Here is a 17,581-nt window from a genome sequence, read left to right on the forward strand (position 1 = left end):
ATTGTCTTACTTGTGAGAAAGTCACTTTGTTGCACTTTGTTTCTGTTGTCCATATTCCACTGAAAGTCACACTTCCTTGTGCCATCCGTGGTTGATCCTGGAAAGCCAGCCAGTTTATGATTCCAGTTCCATTTGTTCCAGTGCCTGTCTCACGTGCACACACTTCAAAGCCACGTGCACTTAGAGACTGAATCCACACAGCAGCAGGGGAGTGGACACGTGTAAACTCCTCACCATGGCTGATTGACACGTGGACGTGGATCTGCAGGATGAATAACATTTAAAATATGGTTATCTAAACTTTTTTACGTCCTCCAATTGTCTGATTTGAAACTTCTCTAAAAAAAACAAAAGATAATAAAATTACTTTCAGGTTATGTTAACAAAGGACTACCATAAGAAAAATGACTGGGCGAGCAATAAAAGCAACATCCTCCAAAAATCAGTGTAGGCTTAAGCAAGGCCTCCTAGTTTATTAGTGGCACCTGATAGTTAAGAGAGAAAAATTGGCAATTCTCCATGCACCCTAGCGGTTTTCTCTTATGATCATCAGTAGATTTTTAACACACCTTTAAAACCATTAGCACTGCTTGAAAGAACACCTCAGTTAGTAGACAGTCCAAGTTTGGGAATCTTGTCTTTTAAAATAGCGAAGGTCAGTCGCTATTTTAAAAGACAAGAGTCTCAAACTTCGCATTTAACTATTTTTTTTATTTTTCCTTTCCAGCAATGTAAATGGTGTTTCGTTAACGGGTCTACATCAAAATTTTGTATCACTGTGATAAATATATTTTGGTAATATCTCATTTTAGGCGAGAGCTTTTGGATATACTGGCACCGGGCTCTTTAGCTATGGCCTACACGATGTATGACATTGATGAACAAAGCGGTGCAATTAATTTAAGATTGCAACCCTGGAGTTACATTTTATGGTGAGGTACAACTGTTATACTCATTGCATGTACACAATGCGTTATTATGACTCTGACTGTTTAATTCGTTAAGTGAGTAGTTTTAAAAGAAATTGGATTTTTCATTTTTTTCTTGTGTTTCTTAATTTTTTTTCGGGTAATTTGCATTTCGTCGTTTGGTTGAGTATGTCATAAAACAATTAATCCATTCAATCGTTCCGTACTACTCTTTTTTTATATTAAAGATTTATTGAAATACTATAATAGGTAACTCGAGAACATCTTAAGAACTTTCAGGCTCAAATTGCCAAAAAAATAATAACGTTCAGCCTCAGCCCTCAAATTAGGCGTTCTTATATGAAAAAGAGTGTGTATCATAAACTTAGCAGAGTCGTCGTTGCGCGCCTCGTTGGCTGACGTCACAGACGGTTCCATTTCGTGGAGTAATTGTTAGATGTATATATATATATCTTTTTCTTGACTGTACCAAAACGTGACACGTTTTGCTTTCAATTTCATATCCGGAGAAATACATTTCCTTGAAACCTGTCAGTTAACCCAGTGATAAGAATTAACCCTTGCTGCTAAGATAAACCTCACCTTGCCTGAACCGCTAAAAATCTCAGGTAACTGAACATTTGTACAGCGTGGCAAACGGCAGTGTTGGGGCGGTGAACAGACACTGCTGCAGCTCCAGCCCTGTAGAGTCTGCGACATGTTGAGCTTCCCAGTTTGATAAAAGGTCCCTTCAATGCAAGGCAAAAAACTTTAGTAAGGTACGTTTTTATGAGTAATGTTTTTAGTCGCTGCAAATTACTGAAAAAGGTTCAAAATGTGAACTTAATTCATTGTTCATTCAAACAGAAAGCCGAACAAGTCTCTGAATACGCACTGTGAAGACAAACCTGAGATCATCACCTGGCTTATTAAAAAAAAAAATCATTCTTTACGTTCAATTCACAACTGAAACGGTTGGCCAAACAAAGATAACAGTTTCAGCTAACCGCGAAAGAGTAAATATAGAGTTGACACACAACACGATGGAGATACCACTGCGACTGAAGACGAGACGAGAAAAAGTAAACTTTGTTCCACGTCACGTTCTCAGTGGTGTTTTTACATCCCAGTTTGGAGTAGGGACCGGCGCCATTTTTATGTGGTCATCTGAGCCACATGAAAGTCTAACCATTTGCAGATGTCAAAGCAAAGGAAGCACCTTCTCCTCAGTTATTTTTGGACCCTGTGTTGGTCTGCTGGGATTCGAGCCCGCGACCTCTCGCTCAGCAGTTTGGTGCCCTACCAACTAAGCTAACCGGGCGGGTCGGCCTCCCTCGCAAACGCTCTTTTGGCTCGTCACGCAATCTTTCCTCCCCAACGAAAGATTGCGTGAAGCACCAAAAGAGCGTCTGCAAGGGAGGCTAGGCGGAGGTCTGTTTATATAGAATTATGCATGTAGAGCAATATTTAAAACAAGACTTTTGTCTAGTGACCTAAATGGAGTTTCACGCTTGCTCTCCATGTTCTTACACGTGGTGTAACATCTTTGCACTGTTTCCGGACTTATAACTGATTTCGAACGATTAACTTCAACAAGCACTATCAACTTTCGAACGATTTTTGGCACATTCCGGACGTCAGTTTGGATGAAATTTCAGACGTAACTTCTGAGTTAAATATTGACGGCGTGAAAATGAAATTCCAGTCAAAGGTTGCTATGTATTCTCACAAAACTGATAGCCCCACAAGCATTGTTTCCAGAATAAATGAACGATTGATCAGTAGAGGGATGTTTGTCCATATCATTATTTTTCTGTTATTGATTGTTTATCGAAAACTGAATTTTATTATTTTTAAAATCTGAAGGAACTAAGTAAAATGTTTTTTAAAACTATGAGGACCAAGGTGTCGAGCTTCTATTGCTGTTTGCAGTCAAGCTGCAAGTGTTCAAGAAAAAGTAAGTTTGAAGGAAACATTCATAAGATGCAAATAGACCGCAATCGACCCATGCTATTGATACATTTACAGGAAAATTAGATGTGTTGCAAGGTTAGAGGAATCGTTAGGAGCTATAAAAAACAAACAAACAAAAGAAAACAAACAAACAAAAATGAAGTAATCACGTATAAAGTTGGATCTCCAAAAATCTCAGTGACTTCAACTCTTTTACAATTGAAATAGTGTCGAAAAATTTCGAGGGCATGCGTCAGCTACGGTAAATTCGGTTATGTTCAAATCCGCATCGCCTTTAAACGACTAGATAAATTTTTCTAAAAAATATGAAATCAAACAAGAATTGCATGGAAGCTAGGCATTTTCGAGCACTTTGTTCAAGCTTTTTGTGCATGAGGTGAAAAAGTATGACGATAGAGTCTTGCGGTTGCTTATTTCTTACAAACAAAACCGTCCCGTGAAGCGTTTGAAATAATTTGCACATGTTCTCAAAGCCAGTCAGGTTCGGTGACCTTGCTGTTTACGTTTTACTGATAAATGTTTATTTTTCTGTTGTTTCTTGTGTTAAAATACTCATTCTCCGCACAGGAACTTTGCCATTAACCTTTCATTGCATTTGACTGCAGTTTTAATCACTTAGCAAAACACGAGCCTCTCTCGGCTAATAGCTGAATAAACGTCTTAATTGCATGCCCCGAAATTGAAAAAGGAAAATTTATCTTCAAATGAGTTTATAGGTTAGAATAAAACAACATTACCAGTTATATTGATGCGTTGTTTGGATAAACTTTCTAAATGGGAGGAAAATGAAACTAGCCGGCATTTTTTGAAAATTTCTGATCTACAACCGAGTAGATTTAAAGTCCAGATTAAACCAGCAATTAGTTGCAAGGAACTGGTATTTTAAAATAAATTTTATGAATTTCGCAAAGAAATTGGCCAGTTAAGTGTAATAATGTAAGTGAAGCTTATCTGTCTCTGAAAAAAGAGTGATTACGTTACTCCAATTTTCTTTTTGGACTTAAATAGCCCTTACAAGATGTTCTTTTCATAAACCGAACTAAAATACCTTTGCACTGATTAGGAGCAAGTGAAATTCGAGTAACTGATAGCTACGGGCTCACAAAACTGATAACAAACTGCGCAAGCACCGTTTGCAGGAGAAATGGACGATTATTATCTTGGCAGTGGAAATGAACAACCAAAAATTTTACCTTGGTTTTGGTCGTTTTATGAATTAGATTCGAATATAATAAAAATGATGGTTTTAAAACGCAAGGAAGCCGAAACGAAGGTCAATGAAGCAAGCAGAGTAAACAAATCGACACCCACTCTCCAACAAATAATCACTGAATTGCCTTTAAGAAGGTTGGGAAAATTGAAAGAAATAAAGATAAAGAAAAATTGACAGAGAGAAACGTTTTCCATGCTTAGAGCTAAGAGGGAAGTTTCTCTGTTTGGTGCAGACGTACAAAATCCTATACTGACATATGAAACCTGTAAAAATCATAACTTTAACATTAGACTAAATATTGCCCGTATGAACTATTTTAAATCTTGATTTTTAAACGTTAAATTTTAGACTGGAATGAAGCATCTTCTTGAACTGTTTCAAACCTTCTCTTTTAGATTGCGGTGTGTTTCAAATATTGTTACGTGCATATTTTGTGCATATTTGAAGAGGGCGCTTATTTAACATTTTTAGCCTCAAGGGGGGCCTTAATTCGAAGGGGGGGGAGGTAATTTGTAGGGGCGCTAATTCAAGCATTTACGCCCTACTCACATGGAAACATTTCTCAAGATGTTTTAATAGGAGGTAAAACCAATTAATTTTCTTGATAAATGAAAGATTCGGTTCTCATATCGCAAAAGGCAATTTTCACATAAAAGTATTTGAACGCATTTTGAATAATCTCATGCTCACATTTCTATATATGCTGAATTTTACTGAAGAACTTCCATAGTGCCCCTTTTAAATACCTAAATGGCAGTTTCCCTATCCTTTTATATACCTCCAACCTAAAAAAGGTAACCCTTTCGGAGGAACCTCCCTAATAATGGCCAACCACTTAGTTTCAAGTTCATTTAATGTGGCATCAGAGTTTTAACATAGCGAATTACTTAAATCATGGTGAGCAATGAACAAAAAAAGGAACACTAACTGCAGACGCGGGCTCAGGGTTGTTTTAATGCACGGGCGAAGTGCCTGACTTAGGCAATGAACACGGAGATGAAACAGTTACAAAAAAACTAGTCAGTCAGAGTAAATACAGAATTTTCCTATTCTAGAACAAGTTTAAACGGAATAACAGTCTTACCTTTAACGGAAAAAGTGAGATTTCCTAGAATGACTAAAAACAGTAGGGCCGAAACATACATCTTGAAGGCCATCTTGCCGAGACAAGGAACACACTAATCTCACGTCCGCTAGAGTCATAAATATATATATATATATATATATACATAGATGTGGCAAGTAAATAGGCGATGTCAACCTTCTCTGACATTATTTCACAAAACCCTATTAAACTGTCACCTTGTGCTCTGATAATACGTATATTCAGCTTGCTTGGATGCGGAACGTGACAAGTTTTTTAATGAATCATTAGAAAGAAGCAAAAAAAAAAAAAAAAAAAAGAAAGAAAGAAAAGAAAGCGCGATTGTGCAAACAGAGCAAATTCCCACGGTCATGTTCCCGTGTGTTTAGGCCGCCATGGCTTTTCCTTGGCGCGCGGTAGCTTCAATGACGCTCGCCTTGAATGCCCAGCAAACACACTGTATTGGCAAAATACAATATGGCACCTAGATCCCTCCATGTGCTAAACACATTTTTCTGTCCCAATTGCACCAGAAAAGAGAAAAAAGAAAAAAAAAAATCTGTGATGGGTCATACAGAGTTTATTTTTAGGATCACGTACACATTAGGATGTTTTTGTAGGCAATCAGCAACCTTGACAACATTGGCTAGATCATCCGTCTCAATCAAAGTCAATGCAACTCTACCGTGATTAAATTCCCTTTTTAGAAATATAAACATTCCAAAGTTGCGTGAAGAACAAAGAACAAGTTGTGAAGGATTAATATTTAAAGAAGAGTCTAAGAAGGCGATAGAAATGTTTGAAAAGTGTAAAACCCCTGGCAATGATGGAATACCTGTTGAATTCTACAAAATAATGTGGGACAACTTGGCAGATCAACTGGTCGAGGTTTTTAATTATTGTTTTCAATTAGAAGAAATTACTGCCACACAAAGACAAGCAATTATTACCAGTGATTGACAAAAAAGGAAAAGAGAGAACTTACTAATAATTTAGATTATCGCTATCAGAATGAAATGCTGTCTTCCAGATATTATCCATTATAACCAATCTGGCTTTATCAAGGATAGGTTTATTGGAGAGACAGCTCCCTCAATACTTGATATCATTGATTTCACAGAACGCTCTAAATTACCAGGAATATCGATGTTAATTGATTTCGAGAAAGCGTTTGACTGGCAATTGAACTTCCTCTACGCGTCATTAGAAGCTTTTAATTTTGGACCAGAATTTATAAAATGGGTTAAAACCTTCTATTAAAATGTATATAGTTGTATAATAGATAACGGTATAAGCTCTTGTCCTTTTAAGTTAGAAACGTTAACATTAAGAGCATTACAATTGGAGATAATGAAACAAAGCTGCTTGCATATACAGATGACATATAACTGCACTATTATCGGATATTCCTAATTCCGTGAAGAAGTTCTTGGACAGGTTTAAAAACGAATGTCTCTCAAACCAAAGCTATGTGAATTGGGACAATGAAAAACTCTCCTGAAAAACCTTTGGGTTTGGTATGGTGCACTACTGTTAAAAATTTTAGGAATACATCTGTTTTGCATATCATCACAAAATTTTCAGGAAAAGTTCGATAAAATTCAGAAAAGTTTTAAATCTTTGGAACATGAGAGGGTTGTCTTTATTTGGGAGAGTAACAATTGTTCAAACTTTTTTGATGCCTATGTGTATATTCGATGGATGTGATAAAAAAGGTGAAAAGAATGATATTCAAATTTTTATGGAAAGGACCGGACAAAGTCACTAGGCTCTCTGTTATATTAAATTCGGTTGAGAATGGCGGATTAAATCTCACGGACCTTGAAACTCAAATTAAATCCATTAGACTCCCCTGGGTTCCACACATTTTAGACTGTTCAAGAGAAGGTCCCTGAAAATCTTATTTCGAACATTTCTTGAAACGTAATGTTGGAACCTTTCAATTAAAATGTAATTAGGAATTCAAAGATTTAATCTCACGTCCGCTAGAGTCATATATATACAAAGATGTGGCAAGTAAATAGGCGATGTCAACCTTCTCTGAGATTATTTCGCAAAACCCTCTTAAACTGTCACCTTATGCTCTGATAATACGTATATTCAGCTTGCTTCGACGCGGAACGTGACAAGTTTTTCATGAATCATTAGGAGAGGCAAAACAAAAAGGCGCGATTGTGCAAACAGAGCATATTCCCACGGTGTTCCCGTGTGTTTATTAGGCCGCCATGGCTTTTCCTTGGCGCGCGGTGGCTTTAATGACACTTGCCTTGAACGCCCTGCTGATACAAGTATTGGCAAAATCCAATATGGCACCAAGATCCCTCCATGTGCAAAACACATTTTTCTGTCCCAAGTGCACCAAAAAAGAGAAAAAAGAAAAAAAAAATGTCGTGATGGATCATACAGAGAGTTTATTTTTAAAAGCACGTACACATTAGGATGTTTTTGTAGGCAATCAGCAGTCTTGACAACATTGACTATATCATCCCTCTCTTCCCATATTATATAATGTGACCAGCTTTAAATTGGTATAAATATCATGCAAATAGCATTGTTCTGTTTTCCAGACAGCATTTCGCAATACCAGGAGACAGAAAATGTGATAACACTGACTGCGTAATGCAGCTATAATCCTGCGTTTTCGGAAGTGGGACGGTTCATCCATTTATTTTGAATTGGTCATTTAACAGTCAAAGGGGGCAATTTTGTACCGTCAGTTCAATGTGTGAAATGAGAAAATTCAACCAAAAAATGTGTAGCGTAGGTTTTATTGAAAACCTTCAAACGAGGCAAGAATTTGTAGTATGTTTGATAATTAGGAGCTGGGAGAGAGAATAAGTGGTTACAGGGAAAAACATGCTCGTGCATCTTTAGATGCTCCATGATCGAACAAAAGGCCTCCCAACTCCCCCTTCCCTCAGTAACTATAACCATTATCATAACCTAACCCCTCTTAACATCGGAGGTATAAAGATTCCGGTCTCCGCCCCTAACAAAAGCCGGTTCGACGGTCGAGCTGGCACGTAGTTCCTCGACTAAACGCCGTGGACTAACAAGTTGTTCGAAGCCGCTTTTAGTGCTAATCCAGGCTGACAACCAAGCCCCCCAACATATAAGTTTTGTTCATGGGTGTCATTATTTAAGGGGGCGAGATAGAGAACCATAGAATATGAACTAGCTGTGCTGGAAAGGTTACTGAGAACGATAAAATGTCGGAAATATTATTCAAAGAAGGGCGATAATTCAAACAGCAACTAAAATACATAAACATTTAAACACCTCACATGTGGTAACCATGCAAAAACAACAAAGGCACATCCTTAAGATTTATAAGAATTTTTATATTCAAAAGAGGGCTATTTATGACGCGTTTTTACGGACTAAAGTATCGAAATATCATTACACCAATGTCATGTATACATACATCCTGGTTATGCTGCATACATCCATGTTATGTGCAATAATAGATGTTCGATGCAACGTGTTACAAGTGAACTGGATGTGTGATAAAACTAAAAGATGAGAAAGCGGAACTGAGACATTAAAAAATAAAAGCCATGAAGACTAAATGATTACTGACAAGATGGCGGATTTCTAGCGATGGGTCGATAGAAAAAAAAAACCATGGATTTGGCTTCCTAATATCGAGGAAGTTTTTGTTTCTCTGGCAAACCTAATCAGAAGTACACAAAGACAAAGGCACACCGCGTCGTATGACTCTGCTGGGTTTTTTGTTCGCCCCCTTCAAGAAAGCGAAAGAAACCTCGCTATTTTAACTCTTAGGATAGAGGAATCCTTCCCTAATGAAGTTGGATTGATCAATGATCGAAACAAACTTCATTCTATTGGGAACGAGCGAACGTTAAACGTAGCGATTCTCCGGCCTCGACTCGCTTGTCTTGGAATCTGAAATTGTGCGTTCACTTTATCAGTGATTGACTTAAACTCAGCCCTGCTGCTTTCTTCATTGTTTCGTCTTTGATTTGAGCTGGTCTGAAGATTTGTGACAGCGTTACTTTATAACGTTCCGCACAAAGTCTTGGACATACCTGCGACCCGCAGGACGATCCCCCATGTTTTGAGAGAGAGTGACGGCCAACAAAGGGCGGGAAAACTGCTGCATGTGTAGACATCATTTCCGGTTACGAGCTAAATCATTTCCGCTTCCTCATCTCTCAGTCGTAATCAATTTTCGCTTCCTCACCTCTTAGTTTTATCGCACATCGAACTTTTTTTGTTGCACACAACACTGATGAATGTATGTACACATGACATTGATGTAATGATATTTCGATATTTTATACCTAAAAACACGCCATAGCTATTGGGCGATCATAAGACAGGGCGCAATTATGGAAGGTAGGCAGTCAACGTTAGTCGAGGAAATGGGGGTAGTATCATATTTATCAGTTAACGTTTGTCTTCTCTAGTCTTCTATTTTTGTATAAGGAGATTAGTTTCTAATTAAAGAAACTGTGGGGCTGCGTCGGTGGGGGTGGGGGGGGGGGGGGAGTATAGAAACGAACATTTGTTTTTATCTACTGAGTTGATACAGTAATTGGTAGGCTGTAAAGAATTCGAGAGGTTCATGTTGTAACCCATTTAAATCCTGGCCTTCCGCAGATAAAGATAATTTTACTGAAACACTAGTTTCTTTGATCTGGTACACTGAAACATCAGGAAATCGTTTCCAAATATACTTTTCGGTCATTCAAAGTAACACTGCAAATACTAAGTGGCATTGCCGTTTTAAGCGACCTTCACCTAGGACTGGCCCACTTTATGAAAGTATCCAGTGAAGAAATCCATAACCGGGCTAACATTAGCACCATCCTGAGTAAGCAAATCTACCGGCGACGCTGGAGATTCATTGGCCAAATTCTCAGAATGGATGCCAACCAACACCCCAAGACGGCATTAGCCTGGGCTCCGGAAGGAAAGAGAAGTCGTGGCAGACCGAGAGAGACCTGGCACAGAACCGCAGAGGAAGAAAGGACAGTCTTGGGTTTTGCGTCGTGGAGTGAAGCGGCAGTGGTTAAACGTCACCGAGTGGCATGGCAAAGAAGGAAATAAGTCAAGTCAGCTCGGTCCGCGATTACACCGATTTTAGTCCGTTGGTAGGTACTGAATTAAAAGAACACAATTTATAGGAAATGAAAGCAAGTGGCAAATTAAAAAAAAAAAAAAAACTGGAAAAAACAGGGCAATTCAGCCTCTCGTTATCACATGACTCTGGGTGGAGATTTAAGCGAATGACACTGGGTGAAGATGGAGGCGCCTAGAAGTTGATGGCCACAAGTGGTGTAGTTAAAGAAGGCAAAGTCAGCTCGGTATAAAAAAAAATTAATGCAAGCAGATAAAAGAGCGAAAGGAAACGAGAGGGCGGCATTAGCACGAAAGCCATCTTCCTTCAGAAGCAGCAGAGTTAGCCTCCACAGTCACCTAAGGCAACTCCGCCTTACGGCCATCTAGGTCATATGGTCACCTCCTTATTGCGGCCAATTTTTTTTTTTGGCCCGGAAAAAGGGCTTTACAATTTCTTATAAACAATTCTCGTTACAGTACGGTCACCCGTTAATACGGCCAACGGCCACATTTTGAAATTCCAAACAGTACAATCCTTTATACAGGATCGTACTGTTTGGAATTTCAAAATGTGGCCGGTTGTTCAGGAAGTGCCAATGCGATATACTTTTTAAAACGCCCTTTCCAAATTTCATGACTTAAAAGTCATGAAATTTGACCCTGCCCCGGTAATACGGCCACGTTAAAACGGCCAATTTTTTTGGACCCATTGGTGACCGTATTAACGGTGCTCTACTGTATTTTAATGAATGAATAGACATGCATGAATGCAAGGTTAATAATGCCAGACTCCTGCTGATTAGTCAGCTAAAAGTGAATTCATTATTTTTATTTATAAACTTCGCCAGAGGAGAAAAAAAAAAACATCAGGAAGAAACCTCTGACAGGAGAGAGCTCACAGAACGACAAGTTCCAATTTTAGCTGCTTCTTTCGTGCTCTTTGTGTTTCACTTTCTGATTGTTATGGAGCGTTTTCTGTTAATGTCACAGCTGCCACGTTGATGTACCTGAAAAAAAGATTTTTAATCGGTTTCGTTTCTTAGGTACAAAAATATGTAATATGGTAGCCTCCGAATCTTAAATCAGAGTACTTTTAAATTTTACTCAGATAGCCGGAAAAATCGTTGGAAAATACGGATTCATAAGTTTAGCTAAAAACGGTGAAATAAGTAATTTAGGAAACGTTATACCGCATAACACTTTTGTTTACTTGACAACGTATCATAACAAAATATCTATTATTAATCGCCACCAACATGAGATTGCCATTAGTTCACGAATCGTATTGGCAAAAGGTTTATTTTTATATTGCAGTTTTCGGAATTAATTACAAAAGATTTTTGAAAAACGAGTTTACGACTGAAATTAGCCAGCCTCTTTGCAAAGAAATGAGAAAGCAATGGTCTGAGTGGTCTGTAGGGGCTTGATGGAACTTGGAATTGCAGGCTTAAAGTCAATACAAATGGATTTTTTAATTGATCATAACATAGCCATGGTTACGTACGCCTGCAAATGTTAATTAAACATAAGTGGCAGGTGGGTTTGATTCTGTTTCATATTTCTCAAATAGTGAACCTGATTATAAATCAGCAGTCTGTGTGAACTGCTAACAAAAATGTTTTCATTCCGTATTGTACTTACAATCCACCATTTGCAGCTAACATTGCACTGATTGACGGCAGTGAAAAAGCTAACGGTTGGTTGGGTCTTGAACTTCAAAGTTCGCTTGTTGTTGAGAGGCGCAGTGACATTTTATAAAAGAAAACTCATATGTTCTGACATGTTTTAATAAGGCGGTAAAAAATTGTGGAACGGTCGGGAAAAAATGAACGGGAGTACTCCGTGCGATCGGACTGATTGAAAAGTTATCTACTTACGCACTTTGAGTTTCGTGTGCGACGGTGTGTTATCAGCGCCCGGATGTTATACGGGGTAGCCTGTTCCAGGGGCTAGAATATTAGAGAGTGGCGCAGTAAAAACTTCCATGTGAGCGAATGATAAAGACGGCGAAACTTACACCCCAGTCTCTTCATATATTTAGCGCGCGCAATTTTCTTTCCCCACCATCTGAAAGCCTAGACCAGGCTATAGACGGGGTTTAGAGAACGATTTAGAATATCGAGCTTCGTGATAATTGTAGTAGACTTGAAATAAAGAGTACAAAACCGGTCAGTGAATCTTACAGGATAGCTATCCCGCTTTAGCCCTTGAACACCCAGGCTGACTCCTGGGGAATAGGAAATAGAGCCTGTTCATTAACGGGTTATCCCGCTTTAGTTGCATGGCTGCGTACATTAAAATACCTCGGAAATCTAAATACTTTCCTAGGCCTATTATTTCTCCGGCCGTTGACTCAGCTAGTTAACACTACAAGCAGTTGTTTACATACGCCCGATTTGAGGATTGTCGATAACTGAGTAAGTATAGTTTTGTTGCTTCTGTGTTCTGTCGTCCAGCCGTGAAAACAAACAACAACTGGCAAAATGTTTGGTGCCTGCATACTTTTCTTCAAGATTTTATTTCTTGATAACAAATGTTTTACAAGCACTAATCCGACGACACCTACAACAAACCGTTAACGTTTATGCTAAAATTCAAACGTTCATGCTATGCCATAGCATTTCAGTTTTCCCAGTGTGTGGTACCCTTGCTCGCCGCTATCGCCAGTATCCCCAAACCTGAGCTGTTTAACTGGGAGACGTGTCTTGTCAGTGAGGAGACCGCTGTCTTCACGCCATACATAGTCATTCTTATCACAGTTACAGCCATAGGAGGAGTATGCACATGAGTTGGTCATCCCGCATGCGCACTTACCACTAACAGATGCTCCACCCCAGTACGTCATCTTAGTGGAATCACGTGACACCCACCAACCTTGTGGACTATTACTGTGAAGCAAAACTGAACCATGACACTCATACTTAATAAACTGTTCACAGTGCGAGGAGACTCTGGTGAGGCTCGCCAGCTGAGAAAGACTCGCTCCCGTGTAGTGAATGTCACGTGAGTAACACCCTGCAGGTTCACATCCCTGCACATGTGTTCTGCTTTCACTGTCGTGACTGATGACTGTCACACCAACTCCATTCTTGTCAGTCATGTCGCAGTCCACTTTAAATGGTGCCAGACCTCCCGCGCCATCTGGATCAATGACGTAAGTTCCAGTTGCACTGCTGACGTATTTTTGAACCTCAGAACAGGATTTCATAACTCTAGGGATGCATTTAAATCCATCTCCAATGTATTCACCGTTGCATTCGCACGAATAGAATCCTCGTTCATTGGTACAGGTGGCAAACTGATGGCAGCTGTGCGTGTTTTTTTTGCACTCATTGAAATCTGACAGAAAGGATAGGGAGAAATTACTGAAAATCAATTTAACACTATTTTAAGGGTCTATAAACCGGTATGGACAATTACTTTCTACTTACTGTCGTCTGACGTTTTGTTTTTGTGGCATGATTTGGTTCCAAAAATGAACCCTAAATAATGTTTGGTAGGATATTATTTAACAAGAAAGCAATACAGGCTTAATAAGCGGTCTCATTTCTTCCCATTGTACACCTCGCAGATTTTTTAAACCTTTTCTCCTTTCGCGATTGAGCTAATTGAATAGTTTTAGTCAGAAAGGTAGCGTGATATTTTTTGTTGACCTCCCATTAGGCTACTTGACTTCATACCGGAAGTTGCTTGTGATACCGTGATGATCGATGCGCCACAGAAAGCAGACTTCCGGTTCCGTTTGACTTGTCCAAAGTGTACTAGTAATCATTGCTTAATCAGCCAAACAACTTTGCGGCACTCAAAAGTACGTGAACGAGCTCTGAACACCCTCTAACGTTTCTCCATCGTATTTTCTTCTGATATGTTGCTTGAAATGACTGCCACTTTTATGTTCAGCAAGTTAAATCGAGGTACGCAAAGGCCAACGTAAAGCACAGATTTCGAAACTGAAGTTACCTTTCTTGCAAGTAAACTGATGACAGTCACTGCACTTCACGTCATTCCATTCATAGTTGTATTTCACACCAAGTGCGTGCACGCAGTCTTCATCTTTGAAGTTGTTCGGCTGATTCTTGGCCCAAACTGTAAAGTTTCCCGCTCCACCATCCGCCCAAGTAAAGTTACCCTCCGCGGAGATGTCATTCAAACCCAGCCAGGATTTTTCGCCATTGTGGCGGTGCTGTATGTAAACATTTTCTTCGTTATTGCTGACGTCAGCAAGGGCGGAGTTTTCCTGTCGGCATTTTGCCAGAGCTGTGGTCCAGTTTGCACATTTTTCACTCGTAAAGTAACAGAATCCATTGAAATAGGTCCACCCAGGATCACATATATCTGCAAATATGTGGAAAAGCTTTCAGTTATTTGTCGGATGTTCATAAGTCACCTAGTTTGACGTCATACGGGTTTTCTACTTGCCAATTCGGATTTTCATCACAGAATAACGACGTAGAAAATATATTTATTCTTAGGTTTATTTCTCCACAAGTCTCAAATGAATAAAAAAAATTAATTCTTTTCCTTTTATTTTTATTTTTTCGGTATTGATTGATAGAAAAAGGAAATAGTTGATCTAAATAATTAGTGCCATGATTAGGGGCGTAGTCAAAAATTAAGCAATGCACAATGAATAGAGGCCGCTGAAAGTTTTTCACTTAGCTGAGGGTGTCAGAAGGATAGGGGGCTATACCGAAAGAACAAAAAACTGTACCTTTGAAAATCATTTGTCTTTAAAACGGGATTTTTCTCAGTTAAAATCTTTAAAATGAATACCCTTCGAGTAGTTTGACTCAGGCTCTTCATTGGAGGAAGAGAATTCAAACTACTCGACACGTATTTCATTTTAAAGATTTTAACTGCGGAATATCCAAATAATTTTTAAAAGTTTAGATGAGAGGTGAGACTGATTTTCAGAAATAGTATTAACAAAAAATAGAAATTTCCCATTTTGCTTTAACCTGGAATAAAAATTAACCTCCTACCAAGAACTAGAAACTAATTTGTATTTCATTAAATGTTTGTTCTTCTTCTGAAACATATTTTGACAGTATTTGTTTGCTCACATTTCCATTTGCAATTTTGTAGGTTGCTCCATCTTCTGAGACCTACACTTTGTTTTTCGGTGAATAACCTATTTTTGTTCTCACGATGGTATTTTACGTCTAGGACTTTTAACAGTGTTTCGGTTATGATTACTCAGGACGAAATTAACATGTTTTTACATTACTCTACTGCATTTCGTAAAATAGAGGATGTACAATCAATCGTACGGAAAACGGCGGCGGCTGTACATTTTACCCCAATGCCTTGCGAACCTAACACAGTCCATAGGAAGTAGAAAGCCTCTTTTGTGAAATTCGTCCCAGCAATAATAACTTTATGTAGGGTAGGATTAAACTGAAGATATTAGAATTTTCTGTGCGCTTTTATGAACGTTTTTAGGGTTGTCGTAAGCGAAGAATTATGAGTAAATCTACCAGTCGCCATCCCTTTAGGTACCGTGGATTGTTTTTGATGTTCCGGTAAATTTATCTCGGCACCATTTCATTACTACTATACTTTGGTCAATTGACTGACCTGTAAGGACCACATAGTTTACTGACACTGGATCATATCTGGTCTCGTACAATTCCTTGACGCAGACTCTAAATCCTGAAGCATTCATGTTCTGCAAGTGTAAATGGAAGGTGAAGCTAGTTGACACTGAATCCGTTAAAAATAGTGTGGTAAATGATTACTCGCTGAACCATCTTAGAGTGATCACCGCTTTACTACACCTGTACAGCTGAAGGTACTCCTACTCTAAATCGAGTTAAAACAAACTCCTCTTTGGGGGAAAGGCATTTCTTAGACAGGACCCTCTAAAAGACACACACATCTTTAGAAGAGAATCATTTCTCTGAGTCAAACGCCTCTCTAAGACAGACCCTGACATACATGATCCGTTTACTGCAAATTATAGCTTGGAAAACAAATGTTACCTCGATCCACGCGGTAATCCCATTGTGCGCTGGTGGTGAGTTTCCACTGGTGGTTGAACTGTGGTTGGCTGATATCAAAATTATTGGTGTGGTATTGTAGCTATTTTCAAATTTCACAAACTGTCAATGAAAGTCAATATATGAAGAAATTAAAAGTGAAAAACTTTGTCCCAGATCTGTTTCAGAAACGGCCAATATGAATGAACGAATGAATGGATCGAACAAACGAAAGAACAAATGAATGACCGATCGAACGAGCGAGCAAATGAATGAATCGGTAAATTAACGAATGAAGGATCGAACGAATGAATGAGTAAACGAATGAATAACTGACTGACTGAAAGAAAGTAACAAAGAAAGAAAGAAAGAATGAATGAATGTTTTATTAGATCAAGTAGCCTGATGCTCAGTAACAATGGGGTCGGCTCTTCCAACTTCAATACTTGAAGTAACCCACGGCAAGATAAATCATTTTCTCTTCTCTGCTGATAACTGTTGCAACGAAACCGACTGTACTAGAAACTTACCTCGCAATACGCGTTGTTGTTTTCATCTGTTGGTGGCTGTGTGTTTGGAAATCCAACAGAACCATGTTCAGTGAAGAAGGGTTTGTGTAGTTTAGAAAACGCTAACCAGCTCTGGAAACAAACAACGTAGTCATATAACTACTTAAGTTAATTAGATTAGCAGTTTAATGTATTGTAAATCCGAATGCCTTGATTAAGAAATCAACTTTATGCCCTGAATCATTTTAAAGTTTACTGAATGCTTTGCCTGAAAGAAAAACAGTGATATGAAAACGAGTTTACTAGGTACCACATCAGTGGCATCATTAGTCCAAGTATCAGCCAGGGTAATTATTAGGGCGCTTTTTGTTTTTCCATTCTTGGTCGATCTTAAGTCTAAGCACCAACTGCAACTAGAGTTAGAGTCAGTCAACGAAACACTTTTTCTTTTGTATTAGACATCGAAATAAACGAAAATTGTTAGGTACATACTACATTAATATCTTCATGTTTTCCATCAAAATTTTGCATTTCTCGAAGACAGACTTTGCAAGAGTCCTCAGTTGTATCGTCTGTCCATATTAGAGAAGCGTCAAACTCTTTACCAGTCCTCAGATGTTCCGCTGTCACTAGAACTCCAGGAGTTTCGTCAAACTTGCTCTACAAGTAGAAAAAGTGAGATTGTGATACTTAAACGTTGTACTCTTTTTAAAACTTTTTTTCAGGTGTCTCCTACAGCCTGTAACCCAAAAATGAATACATATCGCGCTATGCCAGTAAGCTCACATTCGCACATGGACCTTCTTTCTATGATATGACTGTATGGCCAC

General features: G+C 38.7%; 1 protein-coding gene across 8 annotated transcripts in view; it reads right to left on the reverse strand.

The window, feature by feature from the left end:
- The window catches only part of LOC146473540 (uncharacterized), a 92,914-nt gene that overhangs the window by 39,451 nt on the left and 35,882 nt on the right, over positions 1-17,581 (reverse strand). For 3 of the 8 annotated variants that reach the window (XR_014866368.1, XM_085118215.1, XM_085118211.1), the window contains exons 1-3: positions 5,180-5,281; positions 1,512-1,657; positions 11-262 (exon numbers count right to left, since the gene is read on the reverse strand). Coding sequence is in view for 7 of the 8 variants with exons in the window: in XM_085118215.1 (XP_084974341.1) it covers positions 11-262; positions 1,512-1,657; positions 5,180-5,252 (471 nt within the window). In the remaining variant the exon portion in view is untranslated. Of the gene's footprint in view, positions 1-10; positions 263-1,511; positions 1,658-5,179; positions 5,282-12,783; positions 13,604-14,224; positions 14,600-15,841; positions 15,933-16,245; positions 16,366-16,772; positions 16,884-17,243; positions 17,412-17,581 lie in introns of those variants that run through there. The other 5 variants (XM_085118214.1, XM_085118213.1, XM_085118212.1 and 2 more) reach the window with 5 other exon arrangements.

Source organism: Pavona decussata, unplaced genomic scaffold (assembly GCF_977016875.1).
Source record: "Pavona decussata unplaced genomic scaffold, jaPavDecu1.1 SCAFFOLD_93, whole genome shotgun sequence".
NCBI classification, from domain to species: Eukaryota; Metazoa; Cnidaria; class Anthozoa; order Scleractinia; family Agariciidae; genus Pavona; species Pavona decussata.